Below are 17,197 nucleotides of genomic sequence, written 5' to 3' on the forward strand. Positions count from 1 at the left end.
TCTGGAGTATAAGCAGAGATCTGAGTGAGGAGAGAGAGTGAGCCTTAGGAAGAGAGGAAGGAAATTCCCCAAGAGGGGACCGTGAGGGCCAAGGCCTTGCGGTTGGAATTCCAGCAGTTGTCACAACCAAGAGGAACCTAAGGAGACATGGCCACTAAATGTAGCCTGGGATCCTGGTTGGGATTCTGAAAGAGAAAAGGAACTTTAAGAAAACACTGAAGGGAGATGAATCAAGTATGGACTGTAGTTAATGCTAATGTATCAATGTTGGCTCGTTAATTGTAAAAATGTGCCATTCTAAATAAAATGTTAATCATAGGGAACCTCTATGTGGGATACATTAGAATAGTCTATATTATCTTTGCAATTTTTCTATAAATCTAAAATTATTCAGGAAGCGGATGTGGCTAAACTGATAGAGTGTCCGATAACTACATGGAGGGTCCAGGGGCGATCCCCAGTGCCTCCTGACCCATGTGTTGAGCTGGCCCATGTGCAGTGCTGTTGCATGCAAGGAGTACTGTGCCACACAGGGGCGCCCCCGCGTAGGGGTGCCCACGCGCAAGGAGCGTGCCTCATAAGGAGAGCCGCCCCATGTGAAAAAAGTGCAGCCTGCCCAGGAGTGGCACCACACACACAGAGAGCTGACGCAGCAATATAACACAACAAAAAAGACACAGTTCCCAGTGCCACTGGATAATGCAAGTGGACGCAGAAGAACACACACAGTGAATGGACACAGAGAGCAGACAACGGGGGGGGGGGGGGTGGGGCGTGGAGGGGGGGAAGGGAGAGAAATAAATAAAATTTTAAAAATAAAATAAACTAATTCTATAATAGTTTACTTAAAAAAAAAAGTAATAAGCTCATACTTGTACAGCGACACCAAAGAGAAAAAGGAAAAGGTAGAATGGCAGTTAGTAAATGTAGAAGGCAGGATAGAATTCTCATTTAAGTGACCATTTTGCAACCTCTAATGTAATCATCAATTCCCCCAAAAGCATCAGTGAGTATTAAAACTATTGAGTGAAAGACAGTTGGGACACAGGCTTTTGCCCAGCCTCCTGGCATCATCCTACCAACTACTTCCTAATCTCAAGGGAAGCTAGTGCCCTGCTGCTCGTCATGAACAGCTTAGCCAAGGAATCCATCTTAGCCTTTCCCTGGTGTTCTGCATTCCCAATCGGAGGCCTTAAGAAGCACAGAGATCACCTGTAGAGAATTTTTGCCAGGTAAAGGTTGATTGTAAATTTATTCATGAGGAAACAAATCTAGTATGTGGAACACTTTACAAGAGAACTGGCCTGGCCTCTTTTCAAAAGAGCCATTGCCAAGAAAAACAAAACGCAAGGTGGGAGTGGGGGAGGAAGGGCTGGTTTGGGGTTAAAAGAGATAAAGAGGCAAACCAACCAAAGGTATTGTATAGACCTAGGTTGGATCTTGGATAAATAATAAAATAGCTATAAAAGTATTTCGGGGACAGTTGGGGTCACATAAATAGGGCTGCATATTAGATGGGAGAGAGTTAATGTCAATTAAGTTGTGATATTAATAATAAAGCATGGTCAAAATTATTCTTAGGAGATACACATTGAAGGATTTAAGGATAAATGTCTTGATGTCTGAAACTTTATGATTTAGCAAGAAAAATCATATATGGAGAAAAGGAAATGGGGCAGAGATAAAATTGGCAAAATGTTAACAATTGATGAATAGAGATGGATAGGTTCATTGCACAATCTTATTTCTTCTGGTGATTTGAAATTTTTCAAAAGAAAAAGTTGGGAAAAGACAAAACTGAAAAACATATCTTTGACTCATTTAACAAACGAGTGCTTTTAAAATAAAACTACGATAGAATACAATTATGCAAAAACATAATTTCACAATCAAAGGGTAATTACAGAATCCATAAAAATAATTGGCTCAAGGTGCCCTGTTGGCAATTTAGTCTGGTAATGGACACAGGTTTGAAGCTGAATGCCAAACATCTTTCAGTACTATCAGATTATCTTTTGAGTGAACTCATTTGGAGAGAACATCAAAGATCAAAATCTTCAGGAGCTTGAAGCCTTGAAGCCACATTCCCTTCCTGGGAATACCTAAATCCTAAGGCACTATCTACATCCAAAAACCTGTACCAACTGCTGCTTGCCCTGGGGCTCTTCTCTACTCTGGGCTCTGAAATTCTCTCCAGTCAAAACATTCCTGTAAGATAAGTAATTAAGGCCAAGGCATTGAACTACAGTTAAAATGCCGAAACACCCCCTCTACAGATCTCTCCTTAACCCTTTTCCTTCACCACAACTTGTTTTACAAAAGTATCACCTTGAAAGACACAGGGGTGTCTTTCTCTTCCTGGTGCCCTTGACTTCCGGCTTCTGGCTCCTCCCCCTGGCTTTCCCTTTTTATGTCTGAATTTCTTCTGCTTATAAAGGATACCAATCATCCAGTTTAAGGCGTAACCTCATTCATTTGGGCCACTCCTTAATTAAAATAACATTTTCCAGAGACCCTATTTACAATGGGTTCGCTGCCTGCCCCGCCCCCCCCAGGGAATGCGGATTAAGATGAAAGCATAACTAAATTGGGGTATGTCTTAGTTTCCTGGCTGCTATGACAAATACCACACAGAAGTGTTGGCTGAACAAATGGAATTTACTGCCTCATGACTTCAGGGGCTGGAAGGCTTGCTTCCTCCCAGAGTGGCAGGTTCTGGCTCACCGGCAATCCTTGCCTTCTGTGGCTTGGGGCTATCCTCTCCTTTTTCTTCCCAGTTTCCTTGACTTCCAGCTTCTGGCTCTTCCTGATGGCTTTCTCTGTAAGGCTTCCAGAAAGAGGATTAAGACTCATTCAATGAATGTGCCACACTGATGAAAGAGGTTGTTGATGTGGGAGGAGTGGCGGTGGGGGGTGGGGTATATGGTAATCTCTTATATTTGTTAATGTAACATTTTCTGTGATCTATGTATCTTTAAAAAAGAGAGAAAATAGAAAAAGATGAATTTTTAAAAAGTCATAAAATTGAAAAAAAAAAAGACTCATTCTGATTGTTAGCCACACCTTAACCAAAACATCTTCAAAACGCGCTGTTTGTAGCGGGTTCACACACACAGGACTAATAAGGACATGGTTTTTTTCTGGGATATGTCACGCTTTCTGCTACAGGGTACGTAATTCTGTCTTCCACGGGCTGGTAACTTCCAGTGGAAGCAGCAAACAGAAAACCAAAGCTGTCTGGTTTATGGGCAGAGACCACACCGGGGTGGAGAGCAGGCAGCAGCGCGTATACTTGGTTCCCTGAAGGGCCACTGGGAATCCAAACTGAAGCAGTGACACCAGAGTAAGGGGGGGTCCCTAAGGTAAGGAAACAAGCCGCGGAAGTGGAGGGGCTCCCTGGAGACACACTGCACCCACTTGGGAAAGAAGGAGTCAGGGAAGAGACTCCTCTTTGTGACTTGGGGAGACAGGGGTTCCCTCTTCCCTCTGGGGTCTTACCTGATCACTCCCCTCCTGTCCCAGACTCGGTCCTCAGTAAGGAGGCAGAAGAGTGGAGGTTAAAGTGACAGGAAGGTCCATTACTCCTAGAGGTTCTTTACACCAAAGCCCAAGCAAGTTTTCTTCCAAGAGAAAGCACATCTCTCCAATGTTTACCACCTCACCCAGGGGAGTGCCCATCCCTGGGGAGGAGGGGAATGAGATTGGGAAGGGGCACAAAGAAGGCTTACATGTTGATTTCAGTAGCTCGATGATTTAGCTGGATGGGGCGGGTGCAGATGGTCATGGGTTAATATCTATGCTCTTGGTTTGTCTGAAACATTTCATAAGAAATGAACTTTAAGTACACCGCCTACATCATCTCACTGCAGACTGGAATGCAGAAGGTCCTGTGCTGATGTTGGATCACTCCCCGGGCAAATCGCCCTGAAAGAGTTCATTAGACAAATGTGGGTCAACTCTAACTAGTCCTGAAAAAACTTTAAAGACTCTAACTAGTCTTTAAAAAGGGGAAGCTACTTGTTCTGCCCACCAGCCTGATCCAGGAGGATCGTCAAGGCAGCGCTTTAAAAACCCTAAAGTGGGAAGTGGATGTGGCTCACCTGATAGAATATCTACCTACCATATGGAGGGTCCACGGTTCGATCCCCAGGGCCTCCTCACCTGTGTGGTAAGCTGGCCCATGCGCAGTGCTGCCGCACGCAAGGAGTGCTATGCCACATACAGATGCCCCACATGCAAGGAGTGCACCCCGCAAGGAGAGCTGCCCCACATGAAGCAGCTCAGCCCATCCAGGAGTGGCACCACCCACACAGAGAGGTGACGCAGCAAGATGACACAACAAAAGAGAAACACAGTTAACCAGTGCCGCCGGATAATGCAAGTGGATGCCGAAGAACACAGCAAATGGACAATAGAGAACAGACAACAGGGGGGAAGAGGAGAGAAATAAAATAAATCTTTTAAAAAAGTAAAATAAAAACCATAAAGCAACATAGAGATGCAAGCCGGTAAGTCCTCTTTTGGATCTGGGCTATCCATGACGTCAAACTCATAACTGCTGAAACTTTGGATTATTAGCACGAGTGCTTTGTAGGGGAAGGAAGGAATAACTTATGTAGGAGAAGGGGAGCAGTGATCCAGAACCACTGCCTTGGTTAGCAGCTTCCCTGCTTACCACAGGCCTGCATCTTATTTACCTTATTTCTGTTCTCAACCCCCTGTGTCTCCCTGTAAAATGGACTATTGGGGTTGGGTAGGGATGAAATAATTCTCATCTTGCTCTTTTACGTGCGGTGGGAAAAGCAATAAAATTATTTTCTCCTGAAGCTTGTATTCGAAAAGTAAAATAGTTTGAAATTCTCTCCCTCCCTAAAGCATACTCAGTTTCAGTGTGTGTGAGAAAGAGAAAGAGAGAGAGAGATAACCGTGACAGTAAATTCACATCAATTTTTTTTTTTAATGTTTTATGTTTTCTGGTCAGATTAAAGCCACTTTAAAATAGTCACTTAGGGAAGCTCTACGCCTTGCCCACGACCTTTACTGGCTTACACACTTATGAAACGCTTCTGGGGTTGCCTTCAGAATGGATTTACACTCCACAAAAGAAAAGCCATCCTGTGGGCAAAGGTTTGAGACAGTCAGTTACCCAGCTGGACCCGGCATTATTCTCTAAATTTAGCAAAGAATAAATTGGAAGTTTTCAGTAAAGCAAAGCTCCAAAGGACAAAGACTTGCCATCCTGAGGACAGTCAAAGAATAGGCCTTGAGCTCTGAGAAGTTTCCAGAACATTCCTGCCATTGAATATTGAATTCAATCCTGAAGGCAAAGAGTTTCCTCTGGATATAAAGGTTTTTGGCCAGTATTTTTAAAACTGGGCTTTTAAACTTTATAATTACTAAAATAATTTTTAGTAATTTACAACAAACCAAAGAGAGCATCAGTGTATATTAGAGCTAATAAAATCGATTAGGGACAAAATGATACTGGAATATGCTTTGGGGCAGATGAACTCTCAGATTAATCAGACTGATAGATACGGACAAAGAAAATTTTCAAGAAATTATAACCTGGGTGGTTGGGCATCAGCGTCACATACAGAAAAGTAATTCTGATCTGGACTTTTTATTACGTCACTGTGATGCTTTTTGAACCCACTCTCTTGCTAGATGGCTCAGGGTTTGTTTCTTTTTGTCAAATTCACATCTTGTCATTTTTCTGCCATTCACTCTAGAGTCCTATGGACATTGCTGAAATACTGAAACACAATTTGAAAATCGTTTTCATTAACTTCATTCTAACTGGGAAAATTTCTGCTACTGAAATAACCCTCAATCAGAGTTCTATTTCTTTCTTCTTCTTTTTATTTTTTTAAGATTTATTTATTTCTTCCTACCCCCTCATTGTTTGCATTTGCTATATCTCTTTGTTGTGTGCTGGTTTTTCTGTTGAGGAGGCTATAGGAATTGAACCTGGGACCTCCCATGTGGGAGGGAGACACCTAATCGCTTGAGCCACCTCTACTACCTGCTTTGTTGCGTCTCTCGTTATGTTTCCTTGTGTCTCTTGGTGCATCACCTTGTTGCATCTGCTTGCCGTGCCTGCCCTTTGCATTAGCTCACTGTCTTGCATGTCTTCCTTTAAGAGGCACCAGGAACCAAACCTGGCACCTCCCATGTGGTAGGTAAGAGCTCAGTTGCTTGAGCCACGTCTGTTTCCCTCTATTTATTTCTAGAAATAGCACTAAGTGTTTGTTTGGAGTTCTTATTATAATCAAATTACTCATTTTCTGGGGCTAAGCAGTAAGTGGACATTCTAAACAATTATTTACATTTTAAACAATTCGGATGGACTTAACTGGCATTTTTATGGAACAACAGATAAATTGAAGAGAAATCGAATAGTAATAACCAATAATAAAAAACTAAGTATTTTAAAGAAATGGATAACATTATTTCCAAATTACCTATTCTAAAGTGGATTGGAAAGCTGCAATAGTAAAAATAACAGCAAAGATAAAAGACCAATTAACCAGAAAATCTTTACCATTATACTTCTTATAAAAGACTAGCATGTGTGTGTGTGTACATGCACATAAATATACATTAAGACAAAGGCATTTCACTATATCAAATGAGAAATCTATTCAGATTCAAGGGTCTGACCCTGGCCATCAACAAGTAGATCTAGGGCCTGTTAGGTGAGCTGACCTGGATTGCAGCTGGTGGATAATTCATCCAAGACAAAGCCTGACTCTGAAAGTCTGCTTGTTAAAGTACCCCATAAAATTTTATCGTTACTTTTGGAGATCTGGCTAAGCCAAGCAGATAATAAAAAGATTTATAGCCTAGTGCCTGTTGGCACCTCAGTAATTCTGAGTTAAGTAGCCTGGGTAGGCTCCTGGGACAGGTTCGTAGGTGCTTTACCAGTCTGAGTTATTCTTTGTGGACGATGAGAAATAAGGAAGGGCAGGCAGCAGGGCTCTCCTCTGCCCTCTGACACCTGGGCCCTGTCGACTTCGGCTCCCATTGCAGGGCCTGCTGCTTCACCCGGCTGCATTCCCAAGCCCCATGCGTTCCCTGGGCCCTCCAAAAATTCTCTTTGCTGCTTGCACAGAACTTTCAAGATTTTGTGAAGACAGCAACAGATGCAGAAATGGACACTGCAGGCTGCTTTCCTTCCTGCTAAAGCCGCAGTGGAATATTTCATTCAGTTCTTCCAAAGGGGAGGCAAGTGAGGAAACCACACCTTTTTGGGCTCCTTCCTTCCTTTACTGTCTGCCTTTTGAACTCGGCTTTCAGCAGAACTCACTGCAACACTAGGTCCAGCTCTGAAAACTCATTTGAGGTCCCAGGACCAATAATTGAGTTTCTGTCGCCTCCCCAAGATTCAGTCTCCTTGTTTTCCTTCAGTCCTGGCAAGCGGGTCTCTACTTTTCCCTCAGTCTTGGGTGACAGACCAATACTCAGCCTCTGAAGTTCACCTTGCACTGCTCTTCCTGGTCTCCCATCTGGAAACAGAAGTCCTGTTTCTGACCCCAGGTTGGTGGCTGAGACCGGTTGGCTACCTGCTGCCAACTCTTGGCCCCTGAGTCCTGGCTAGCTCTTCAACTTCAGCTATCATGAAGCGGCCCAGAGACTTCTGTGATTCTCTGGGGTGGGGTCTTCCTAGAGGAGGCCATTGCATGGGCCTGCCTCCTGTCAGGGCTTGCCTCCTGTCAGCCATTGCATGGGCCTGCCTCCTGTCAGGTCCTGTCAGGTCTTGAGGGATCCTATCAAGAAATGAGCTCCAGTTTCAGAATTACGAGGTGGTAAATTCCTCCACCTCAGGGACTGGGGCCCCGCTCCCCATTTTACACACAGTGCCTTCCTGTTTACCTGACCCAGTACATTTTTTAACTATTGGTTGCATGATGGGAAATGCCAAAGTAACCACATATATAGCCATGCTTCTACATCAACAGTTAATTTGCTCAATTGACAGGACTTAAGACTCAATGTGCTAATGGACTTTCATTTATCTTACATATATTATTAAACATTTTAGGTGGAGATGGGTGCAACCTAGGTAGAAATGAATGGTCCCTGATCGAGGAAGTTACTGTCTGGAGCAGAACTTTTCAAGCTTTCACATACACAGGAATCACCTGGGGATCCTGTTAAATCAGATTCTGTTCTGTAGATCCAGGGCGGGGCTCAAGAGTCAGCTTTTCTAACAAACCTCCTGCTGAGGCAATGGTTCTCTAAGTGTGATTCCAGGACCAGAGGCTCCCAGAACCACCTGAGGGCATGTCAGAAATGCAATTTCTCACCTCAGGACTAGTTACTCCGAAGCACAGGATGTGGGGCCCCGCAAGAGAACCGTCCTCGTGATTGTGGTGAGGGCTGAAGTTTGAGAACCCCTGGTTCGCTTTAGCGATGGGTCTCAGCTCTGGTTGCACATTAGCATCACCTGGGGAGCTGTTAAAAATTCCCTGGGCCCCAACCCACACCAATGGAATCGGAATCTCTGTAGATGGAGCCCTGGCATCAGGAATTTTTTCCTAAAGCTCTCCAGATGATAATAAAAAACAGTCCGATGGAGAACCCCTGAGTTAGAGAGAAACTGCCATGTAAGCAGGCACACGCAATACAACGTTGTGGGTGCTAATAGTACTGTTTATAGACATCTGCCTGGAGAAGTCAAGGAGGGCTGCTGGAGGAGGAGACACTGTCAAGCTGCCTCTTGAATTTAGCCAAAGGATTTGCCAGAGATACAAAAAGGGACAGAGCAGTCTGGCAGACAGAACTGTGCAAAAAAAAGCACACAAAAAACCACAGAGGCCAGCAGAAGCAGGGTGTCCAGGGCTCTTCCAGCCGCCAGTGTGGCTAGAGCAGCGGGTGTGAGCTCAAGTAGGAGGAGTTGGGTGGAAAGGATGGGGGGGGGGTGGAAACCAGGTAGGTGGGCAGGGGCAGGTTGTGTCAATGTGCCGTGATGGAAGCACTGGGTACGTGCAACCTGGTGCAGGAGTGACAGAGTGGAGGGAAGATAACTGCCTTCAGGACTCTGATCACTGTCCCAGGCCAATTTTGGCCTTGCTGATGGAAGCGCCTCCACTCTGTCTCCCAGCCCCTGGCCTTCTGATCCGTCTTCCACACTGCCGCCCCAGTGACGAATCCTGGCCACGTTCCTCCCCGGTGTGAAGCTTTCAGTGGCATCCCGGAATGCAATCCAGGCGCCTTAGGACAGCGCAGCAGGCCCTCTCAAGTGTGGGTCCTGCTCTCTTCTTCAGTCTCCCCTCTTTCGGCTCTCCAACCGAATGGGTCTACATAGTATATAACTTGCAACCATCCCCGTGCCCCTGGCACTCTCTCTTATCCCCACTGCTGCCCCACTGCTCCCCAGTCACCGTCAGCCACCCTGTATTTTGTTCCTAAAGAGCCAGGAGATACCTGTGTTACTTCTTGCTTCTGTTCTTATCTGCTGGCCCCAGGCCCTTTTTGAGAAAAGGGCAACAGCTTTCGTAGCTGCATCCCCAGCACCCGCGGGCCCAGCACAAGGCTCAATAGAAAGTTAAGGTTTGGGAGAGGGAGAAGGGGCTATTTCGAAGACGAGCTTGGACTTCCTGCGAAGGTGCTTGAGCATAACAGGTGCAGCTGCCGTCAGCAGCGTGGTGGAGCGGGTGGTGAGCGCAGGCTCCGGCCTGGCCGGCTCCTGGGGCCCTGAGGAGAGCCCGCTGCTCTTCGTCTCAGCTGCCTCATCTGTAAAACCGTGTGTATTCGCTGGATGACAAATCGCCCCTGAAAGAAGCGCCTGGGGGCTACCTTTAAAGAGGCGGAAGGCTCCTCCCAGGTGTAACGCCTTGTCCTGGATTGACGCTAGCTGAGCAAACTGACTCCACGGGTCATTTTCAGATCAGTTTAGGGCATTTCAGTGTCCAGATATTTAGAGGATATGAAGATTGACTAAAACAACAATTGGAGATCACTGACGGAAAAAAAGCAGGATGCAAAACAACCAAGGGTATGGCGTGAATTGTACTCTAAAAGCATGAACTTCATCATCTGTGACATATCTCAAAGGTGTTAATCTTTAAAACAAAAAAAAACCTGACAACATTTAGAAAATGATCTTTTTTTCTTTCCCAAAACACATATGTGCATATTCAGGTTTGGAAAAAGTATCCTAACGGGTGAATAGCAGTGAGTTCTGATTGGTGGAAATGGAGTGGTTTTTTTTTTTTTTTTTTTTTTGAGGTACCAGAGAATGAACCCGGGACCACATATGTGGGAAGCCAGGACTCAACCACTGAGCCACATCCGCTTTCCTGAGTTAGTTTTTTCATTTGTTTGGCTTGTTGTTTGCTTTTTGTTTGTTTTTTCAGGAACGAGGACCCCAACCTGGGACCTCCCATGTGGAAGGGAGGTGCTCAACCACGTGAGCCACATCTGCTCCCTTATTTTTAAATTAATATTTGCCTGTGTTTTCCAGTTTTCTACAATGTACACATTCTGTAGTAACAAATAGGTTACTTAATGCATAATGACTTAGGGAAATAAAGAAAAGGAATATCTGAAACAGTATGCAGAATGACATCAATTTGTGAAAAAAAAATACATACACAAGGTCATAGAAAAAAGGAAAGAAATTCAGCATTTGGTGAACGTTGCAGAAGAGCTGGACTATGCAATTCTAGAGAGGACAATGTAGCTAACTTCCCTCGTTAGCCAAATGGTTGAAGTGTGTCAATCATTTTCCTATAATGTGCATTTTTCTTACAATGTGCATAAAAAAGATAGCAGCAGGTTTTACTGTATGGTGGTGGGGTTTATTTCTCTTCATCGTCCTGGGTCCCTTACGTCACCCCTAGGCTCTGCCTGGCTTCCCAGCCCAGCTCTGGCCAGAAGCAGAGCCCTCCTCTTCATGTCTGGCACCCAGCTCCTTGCTCTCAGCAGTTATCGTCTTGCTCATCCACATCCTCCTCGCTTCCGCAGCCCCTTAGTCTCCCCTGCTGACTTGGCTGGCTGCCCTTCTTTATCTTTGACTCTCATAGGGTTTTTCCCAGAGGCCACCCGTGAAAGGAGGGGGATGAAACCAAGAATGTAGCCGGGCCGTCAAGCCCACAACACCTCAGGCTCATCAAGGCAGGACCTAAAGCTGTCGCGACAGTGAAATTTTTCATTTCCCCTGTCAAAATAGACGGTGGAGTGCCACACTGGGTAGCAGAGATCCACGCTCATGGAGAAGAGCCAGGTAACCCTGGGTCAAGGAAACCGACTGAGCTGGACACAACAGGTGCATGCCTGGCGAGTGTAGATGGTGCCAGGGGCACTGTGGTTCCAAGTTCCTTTTCAAGGCATTGGTCTGAGTGGGGCGAGCCAACTCAGATGTGCAGGAAATAATCCCAGTACATTCTTGCTGCCTAGCAAAGCCACCCTGAAGTGGCAATAGTTGATAGGTCCTATGTAACCAGTGGGAGAAACTGGGTGAAGGGTACAGGGAATCTCTCTGCCCTGTCTTTCCAACTCCCTATGGACTTATAATTATTTCAAAATTGAAAGTTAAAAAAGGAAGAAAAAATAGGCCGCAATTTCCCAAACCCTGACATAGCCCATTATTTTAGATTCTACCCTCAAAATGGGAGAGACACAAAAGTGCACGTGTGAATTGGGCATTTGGGTGGGTCTCTCTTGTACTTATTTCTCTCCTACGCTGCCAGTTTTTCATTATACCACAGGAGAGGCCTCTACACTGCATATTAAGTTGCTGGGGACTGTGGCCCTGACACAGAAGGGAAGAATCCAGATTTTCTAAAGTACAAGAGAAGAAAAGGAACAATGTGCCTGTGGTTCCTTACCTCTTGTAGGTGTCTCAGTTGCACAATTAAAATTTCTTTTCTGGCTACTTAAAAAAACAAACGAATAGTTGATGCTGGAGACTGCAGAGGCTGGACTCAGGCATCCCGTAGCAATGGGATTAAATGACCTAAGTTCTGGCCCAGCCAAATTGGAAGTCCTTGGCAGAGTCCCTCCTTTTATGAAATGGCATCACCATTATTTATCCCTTCTCTCTCCCAACATGGATGTGAAAATTGAAAATAAATATTTATTGAGCACATGCCATGTTGAGGCATTGGGATAGTGGATGTGGAAATATTTTAATGGCTATAGAATTACAAAGCATGAGAGTCTATGAAATTCCTTTACCTTAACTGAGCCGTAACAGATAGATGAATGGAAGATGTAGACAGGTTAAGAAGAATTGGAAAGTTCTAGCAAATATTCTTTACATGATAAGAATTTTCACAGTATTTCCTATATCTTAGGTCTTCCAAAAGAAGAGAACTGACAGGATATATATCTATATATCATATGTAAATATTAAGAGATTTATTTTAGGAATTAGTCACATGACTCTAGGACTGACAAGTCCAAATTCAGTAAAGCAGACCACAAGCTGGAAACTCTGATGCAGGTGATGCTAAAGTTGAGTAGTGCAAGTTCCTTAGGAAAGTTGGCTGACAAAAGTTGTGCAGAAACTCTTCTTTCTGGTTCTGAAATCCCCAGTTGTGGGTTTTAAGACCAATCGATTAGATGAAGAGACTCCCCACATCACTGAGGGCAATCTCCTTTGTTAATTACAGATCCACAATATATGCAATCAACTGATTATATATACAAATCTCAACAAAGTATCCTCAAGGTAACAGCCTGCCCAGTGCTTGCTTGACCAAACAATTGGACACCATAACCTAGCCAATTTTTTTTGTTTTTTGTTTTTTGTTTTTTTTGAAAGTGCCTTTTCCCCTCTATTGACTTTTATTTTTTAAAGATTTTATTTATTTATTTATCTCCCCTTCCCCCCCCGCCACCCCGGTTGTCTGTTCTCTGTGTCTATTTGCTGTGTGTTCTTCTTTGTCCGCTTCTGTTGTTGTCAGTGGCATGGGAATCTGTGTTTCTTTTTGTTGCGTCATCTTGTTGTGTCAGCTCTCCGTGTGTGCAGCGCCATTCCTGGGCAGGCTGCACATTCTTTTGCGCTGGGCGGCTCTCCTTACAGGGTGCATGCCTTGTGCGTGGGGCTCCCCTACGCGGGGGACACCCCTGGGTGACAGGGCACTCCTTGCGTGCATCAGCACTGTGCATGGGCCAGCTCCACATGGGTCAAGGAGGCCCGGGGTTTGAACCATGGACCTCCCATGTGGTAGACAGACGCCCTAACCACTGGGCCAAGTCCGCTGCCTAACCTAGCCAATTTGACAAAACAAATTAACCATCACAATATACCCCTTGTCACATTGGCACCCATATATATCTCCTTAAACATTACTTCATCTCCAAATAATATAGTCATACTTTTGCCTAACATGATACAACTGTCTTATGTATGTACATCAAAAATGTGATAACTCTTTCCTCAGATGAGTATGCCAGAACCTGGGAGATACTCTTATCCTTGATATCCTATAACTTAAATACTATGATGTAAAGTTAATACAACTTAAGTTATATAAGAGGATAATAGAAGGAAGAAAACAAAGATATTTGCCATACATACATATACATATACATATGCATATACATATACAACATAACCATATACATATATGTATATATAGAGAGAGACTCATAAAAATATAGGGAAGAAATTATCAGAACAATTAGAGCCTCATTTCTCAACTGGTCATATGGTCAAGGCTGGTATTTATCACCACCTTCTACTACTGTTGTAGAATTTGAGAGAGGCTCAATTATTTGTGTATAGAGAGGGCAGGACTCAGGAATGATTTTGAGAAGGAAAAATGGTTTATTGATGGCCGACCGGACTCGGGAGCTTTCTGTTTGAATCCGGAGCCCTGAACAAGATTTTCAAATGTCTTTTATACCGCGAGGAAAGGCCAAATGGTCGCTTTGTTTCAGTTCTCAATAGGCTTCAATTAGCATATATATCTTCCACATCTTAGGTAAGCTTTTAGCATGGACTCCAGACATTCTAGATAAGCCTTTAGCATATTTGGTTTGCATTTCCCCTGAATACTTAAAGTTTATAGACCTTGCATTGTTAAAATGTTTCCTGCTCCCCAAGGGCAGGACTGCAGCCTTTCATCATCCCACACCCACAAGTCACAGATAGTTTAGATTATCTCTGAAGAGACAACGAGCCTGCCACCCATAGCCCATATCATTTCCCCCCTTTGCCAAAGTTTAACTTGCTAAGCTTTGGCATAATTATTGTTGGAGATATGAGGTGGATGGCTGTTTGTTGTTTTGATTGATTATTTATCAATCTTTAGTGTAGCATCCAGGACTGTTTTTAAGAGTTTAGAAGATTTCATTTTGGACAGCAGAATCCTGGGGCGGGAGCCTCCTGCAGTTATTCTGCAGCCACCAGCGCTCACATGGATTTCCAGTCAGGTTCCAGATCCATCTATTAATTTTATTTTACCCTTGAAGAGTTTACACCTTTAATTTAAAAGGGGTGCTGAAGGGAGATGGATTTCTTTTCTGTAACTGCTTCCTGCAGGCCATGGGCTGTAGTTATTGCCTAATAAGGTATAAAACTCTTAATTTATTCTAACTGGAGGAAGATGGATCTGGCATTCTGTACGAAGCTGGATGAAGTTTTCATATGGTTAATAAGATGTTTACTCTGAAAGAAACAAACTTAATTAAAAATTTGGAATACCCGTTTTTAAAAGAGGACACATTGGATTACAGAGGTAGACAAGGTTAGGTGCCTATAAAGATGGCACTCCTTAAAAGCTGGTGGGAACAGCATATATATATATATTTTAAGTTATCCATCTTTAGAGGGAAATTGCAACAGACACTTAGCTTTGTCTGAAGACACATTCTAAGCTGTTTAATGATTGACACTCATTTGCTCTGTCAGATGCTCCTGGTGAACTGGCACTCCTTGGGCAACTGGCTTCACTCAGGATTAGAACACTAATTTGGAAATACTCTTAGTTTTCACCTGTGGGAGTGATCAGAACTACAGAATAAAGATTTTTACACCTTGGTTTTCATTGTACAATTTCTAGCAATTTTGACTTGTTTAATAGGTGACTCACCATTAGCAAGCAAGCCTCACTTTTGCTACACAGCAGAGTACAGCAGAATATAGAAGTTGACTGAGACTGGCTGAGACTGCCACCTTATTTTATAGACATGTTTATTAACTGTTTAGAAAATGATTTTACTAGGAATTTAACATGTCTAATATACTTCTGCACTTGATCTAAAATAGAAAACGTTATAATTATTAGGCATATATTTAGTACAGGATAAAAGTACAGCACTTAATATTAACTAATGTATTACTTAATGCATAAGGATTCGGAGTTGCAATTATTAGTTTTGAGTTTCAGGTTTGTAATACTTTACATGTTATCTCTCCATGAGAGCAGGCTATAATGCCAATTGTGTTTAGGTTTTACTTACAGTATCCTGGTATCATGGCTCCACTTAGCATGTTCTTCAACGCAGTGAGCAAGTTGCAGCATCCTTGATCTGAGAGAGATTTTCCAGTATTCTACTAGCCTGGTGCATAGTGCTCTCTGGCACTATGGAACAGTGCCAGTCTGGAGGTGATATTCATTGTACACTTGGCTGTACCGAGTCATCATTGGCTGCTGCAGGAGCTTGAAACTGCAACGTAGTTTCCATCGACTTCAGGAGCAGAACCAGAGGCTTATATAGCAAATATTTTTAATTGAGGGGTCAGTGACCAGCCTAGCCAATAACTCACATGGAGAGGCCACCTGTAATGTATACAAGGCCTGGTTCGAATGCACAAGAGTTTGATAATGTTAATGTTTATTCCTTGTTTATATATATACATATTTTAAACAATTTAATTCAACACATCATATATTAAATGACTGTTTACTTACACAATTTTATTATGAAGATAACAGTAGGTACTTTACTTTAGCAGTAGAGGAAAAATATTACTTTTCATTGTTAAAATGAAAACAGAAGACTTTCAATATAATCAAGATAACTTTTTATTACCATTTACTTAAATATGTACTTTGCGGTGGCCTTCAGACAGGTTTTATTATCATTAAGTTATTTCTGCTACCAATACCAATCTAAGTTTTAGTTAACAATGACTTTTCTAGAACTAGAACTATTTAAACATTTTTAGTTTGGCAGATGTTTTACAAAATCCTTATAATTGACTATAACCACATTGACTAGACACCTCATGTTTAAATATACTTATTAAATTACAATTACTAAAGAAATTTACTCTATTTATTTAAGAGAACATATCTACAATCTTTTTTCTTTAGCCTAATTTCACCAATGTGAACTTACAATTTTCATTACTCTAAAGATTTCGTACATAATGTTAATTTAGCTTATAAATTAACTATGGGAGATTACACTCAAGTTAAATAAAATTGAAACCATAATAGTTTATGCAAGGAATGTTCTCTTTTTCCTTACAGGAAGCTAAAAACTTCTTTTCTTTAAGTTATGAAAATTATTAATTTAAAAGCATACCGACTACCAGGTTTTAAAACATATGCATACTGACTACCAGGTTTTAAAACACATTACACAATTACTTAATTTTTTAAAATCATAACCCAGGAAAGATCTTTCCATAGTTTCTTGGGTTTTTTTTAAAGATTTATTTTTTATTTATTTAATTCCCTTCCCCTCCCCCCGTTGTCTGTTTTCTGTGTCTCTTTGCTGTGTCTTGTTTCCTTGTCCGCTTCTGTTGTCGTCAGCGGCACGGGAAGTGTGGGCGGCGCCATTCCTCGGCAGGCTGCTCCCTCCTTCGTGCTGGGCGGCGCTCCTTACGGGCGCACTCCTTGCGCGTGGGGCTCCCCTATGCGGGGGACACCCCTGTGTGGCAGGGCACTCCTTGCACGCATCAGCACTGCGCATGCGCCAGCTCCACACGGGTAAAGGAGGCCCGGGGCTTGAACCGCGGACCTCCCATATGGTAGACGGACGCCCTAACCACTGTGCCAAAGTCCGTTTCCCTCTATAGTTTTCATGGACTTTCCTTTACTTACAGAAATTTGTTAATAGAGCCACTGATTACCTTTATTTTGTTGGAAAGAAATCTTCTGGAAGAAAATAAGGCTTACCAGATTGTGGAGAAGAAAATAATTTATTCTCAATCTTGCAAGAAGGAACGCAGAGCCAGATATGGCTGGTGCCCCGAACAAAGAAAAATGACACAATTTATACCCCTAAGCCT

The 17,197-nt window shown here is 43.1% G+C and overlaps 1 protein-coding gene across 1 annotated transcript in view; it reads left to right on the forward strand.

Annotated features, from left to right (window-relative positions):
* The first annotated feature begins 8,971 nt into the window (after nucleotides 1-8,971).
* PMAIP1 (phorbol-12-myristate-13-acetate-induced protein 1) overlaps nucleotides 8,972-17,197 on the forward strand; it is a 48,868-nt gene continuing 40,642 nt past the window's right edge. The window contains exons 1-2 of the mRNA XM_071208395.1: nucleotides 8,972-8,984; nucleotides 9,628-9,740. Coding sequence (XP_071064496.1) covers nucleotides 8,972-8,984; nucleotides 9,628-9,740 — 126 coding nt within the window. The remainder of the gene's footprint in view (nucleotides 8,985-9,627; nucleotides 9,741-17,197) is intronic.

Source organism: Dasypus novemcinctus, chromosome 16 (genome assembly GCF_030445035.2).
Source record: "Dasypus novemcinctus isolate mDasNov1 chromosome 16, mDasNov1.1.hap2, whole genome shotgun sequence".
In the NCBI taxonomy this organism is placed as follows: Eukaryota; Metazoa; Chordata; class Mammalia; order Cingulata; family Dasypodidae; genus Dasypus; species Dasypus novemcinctus.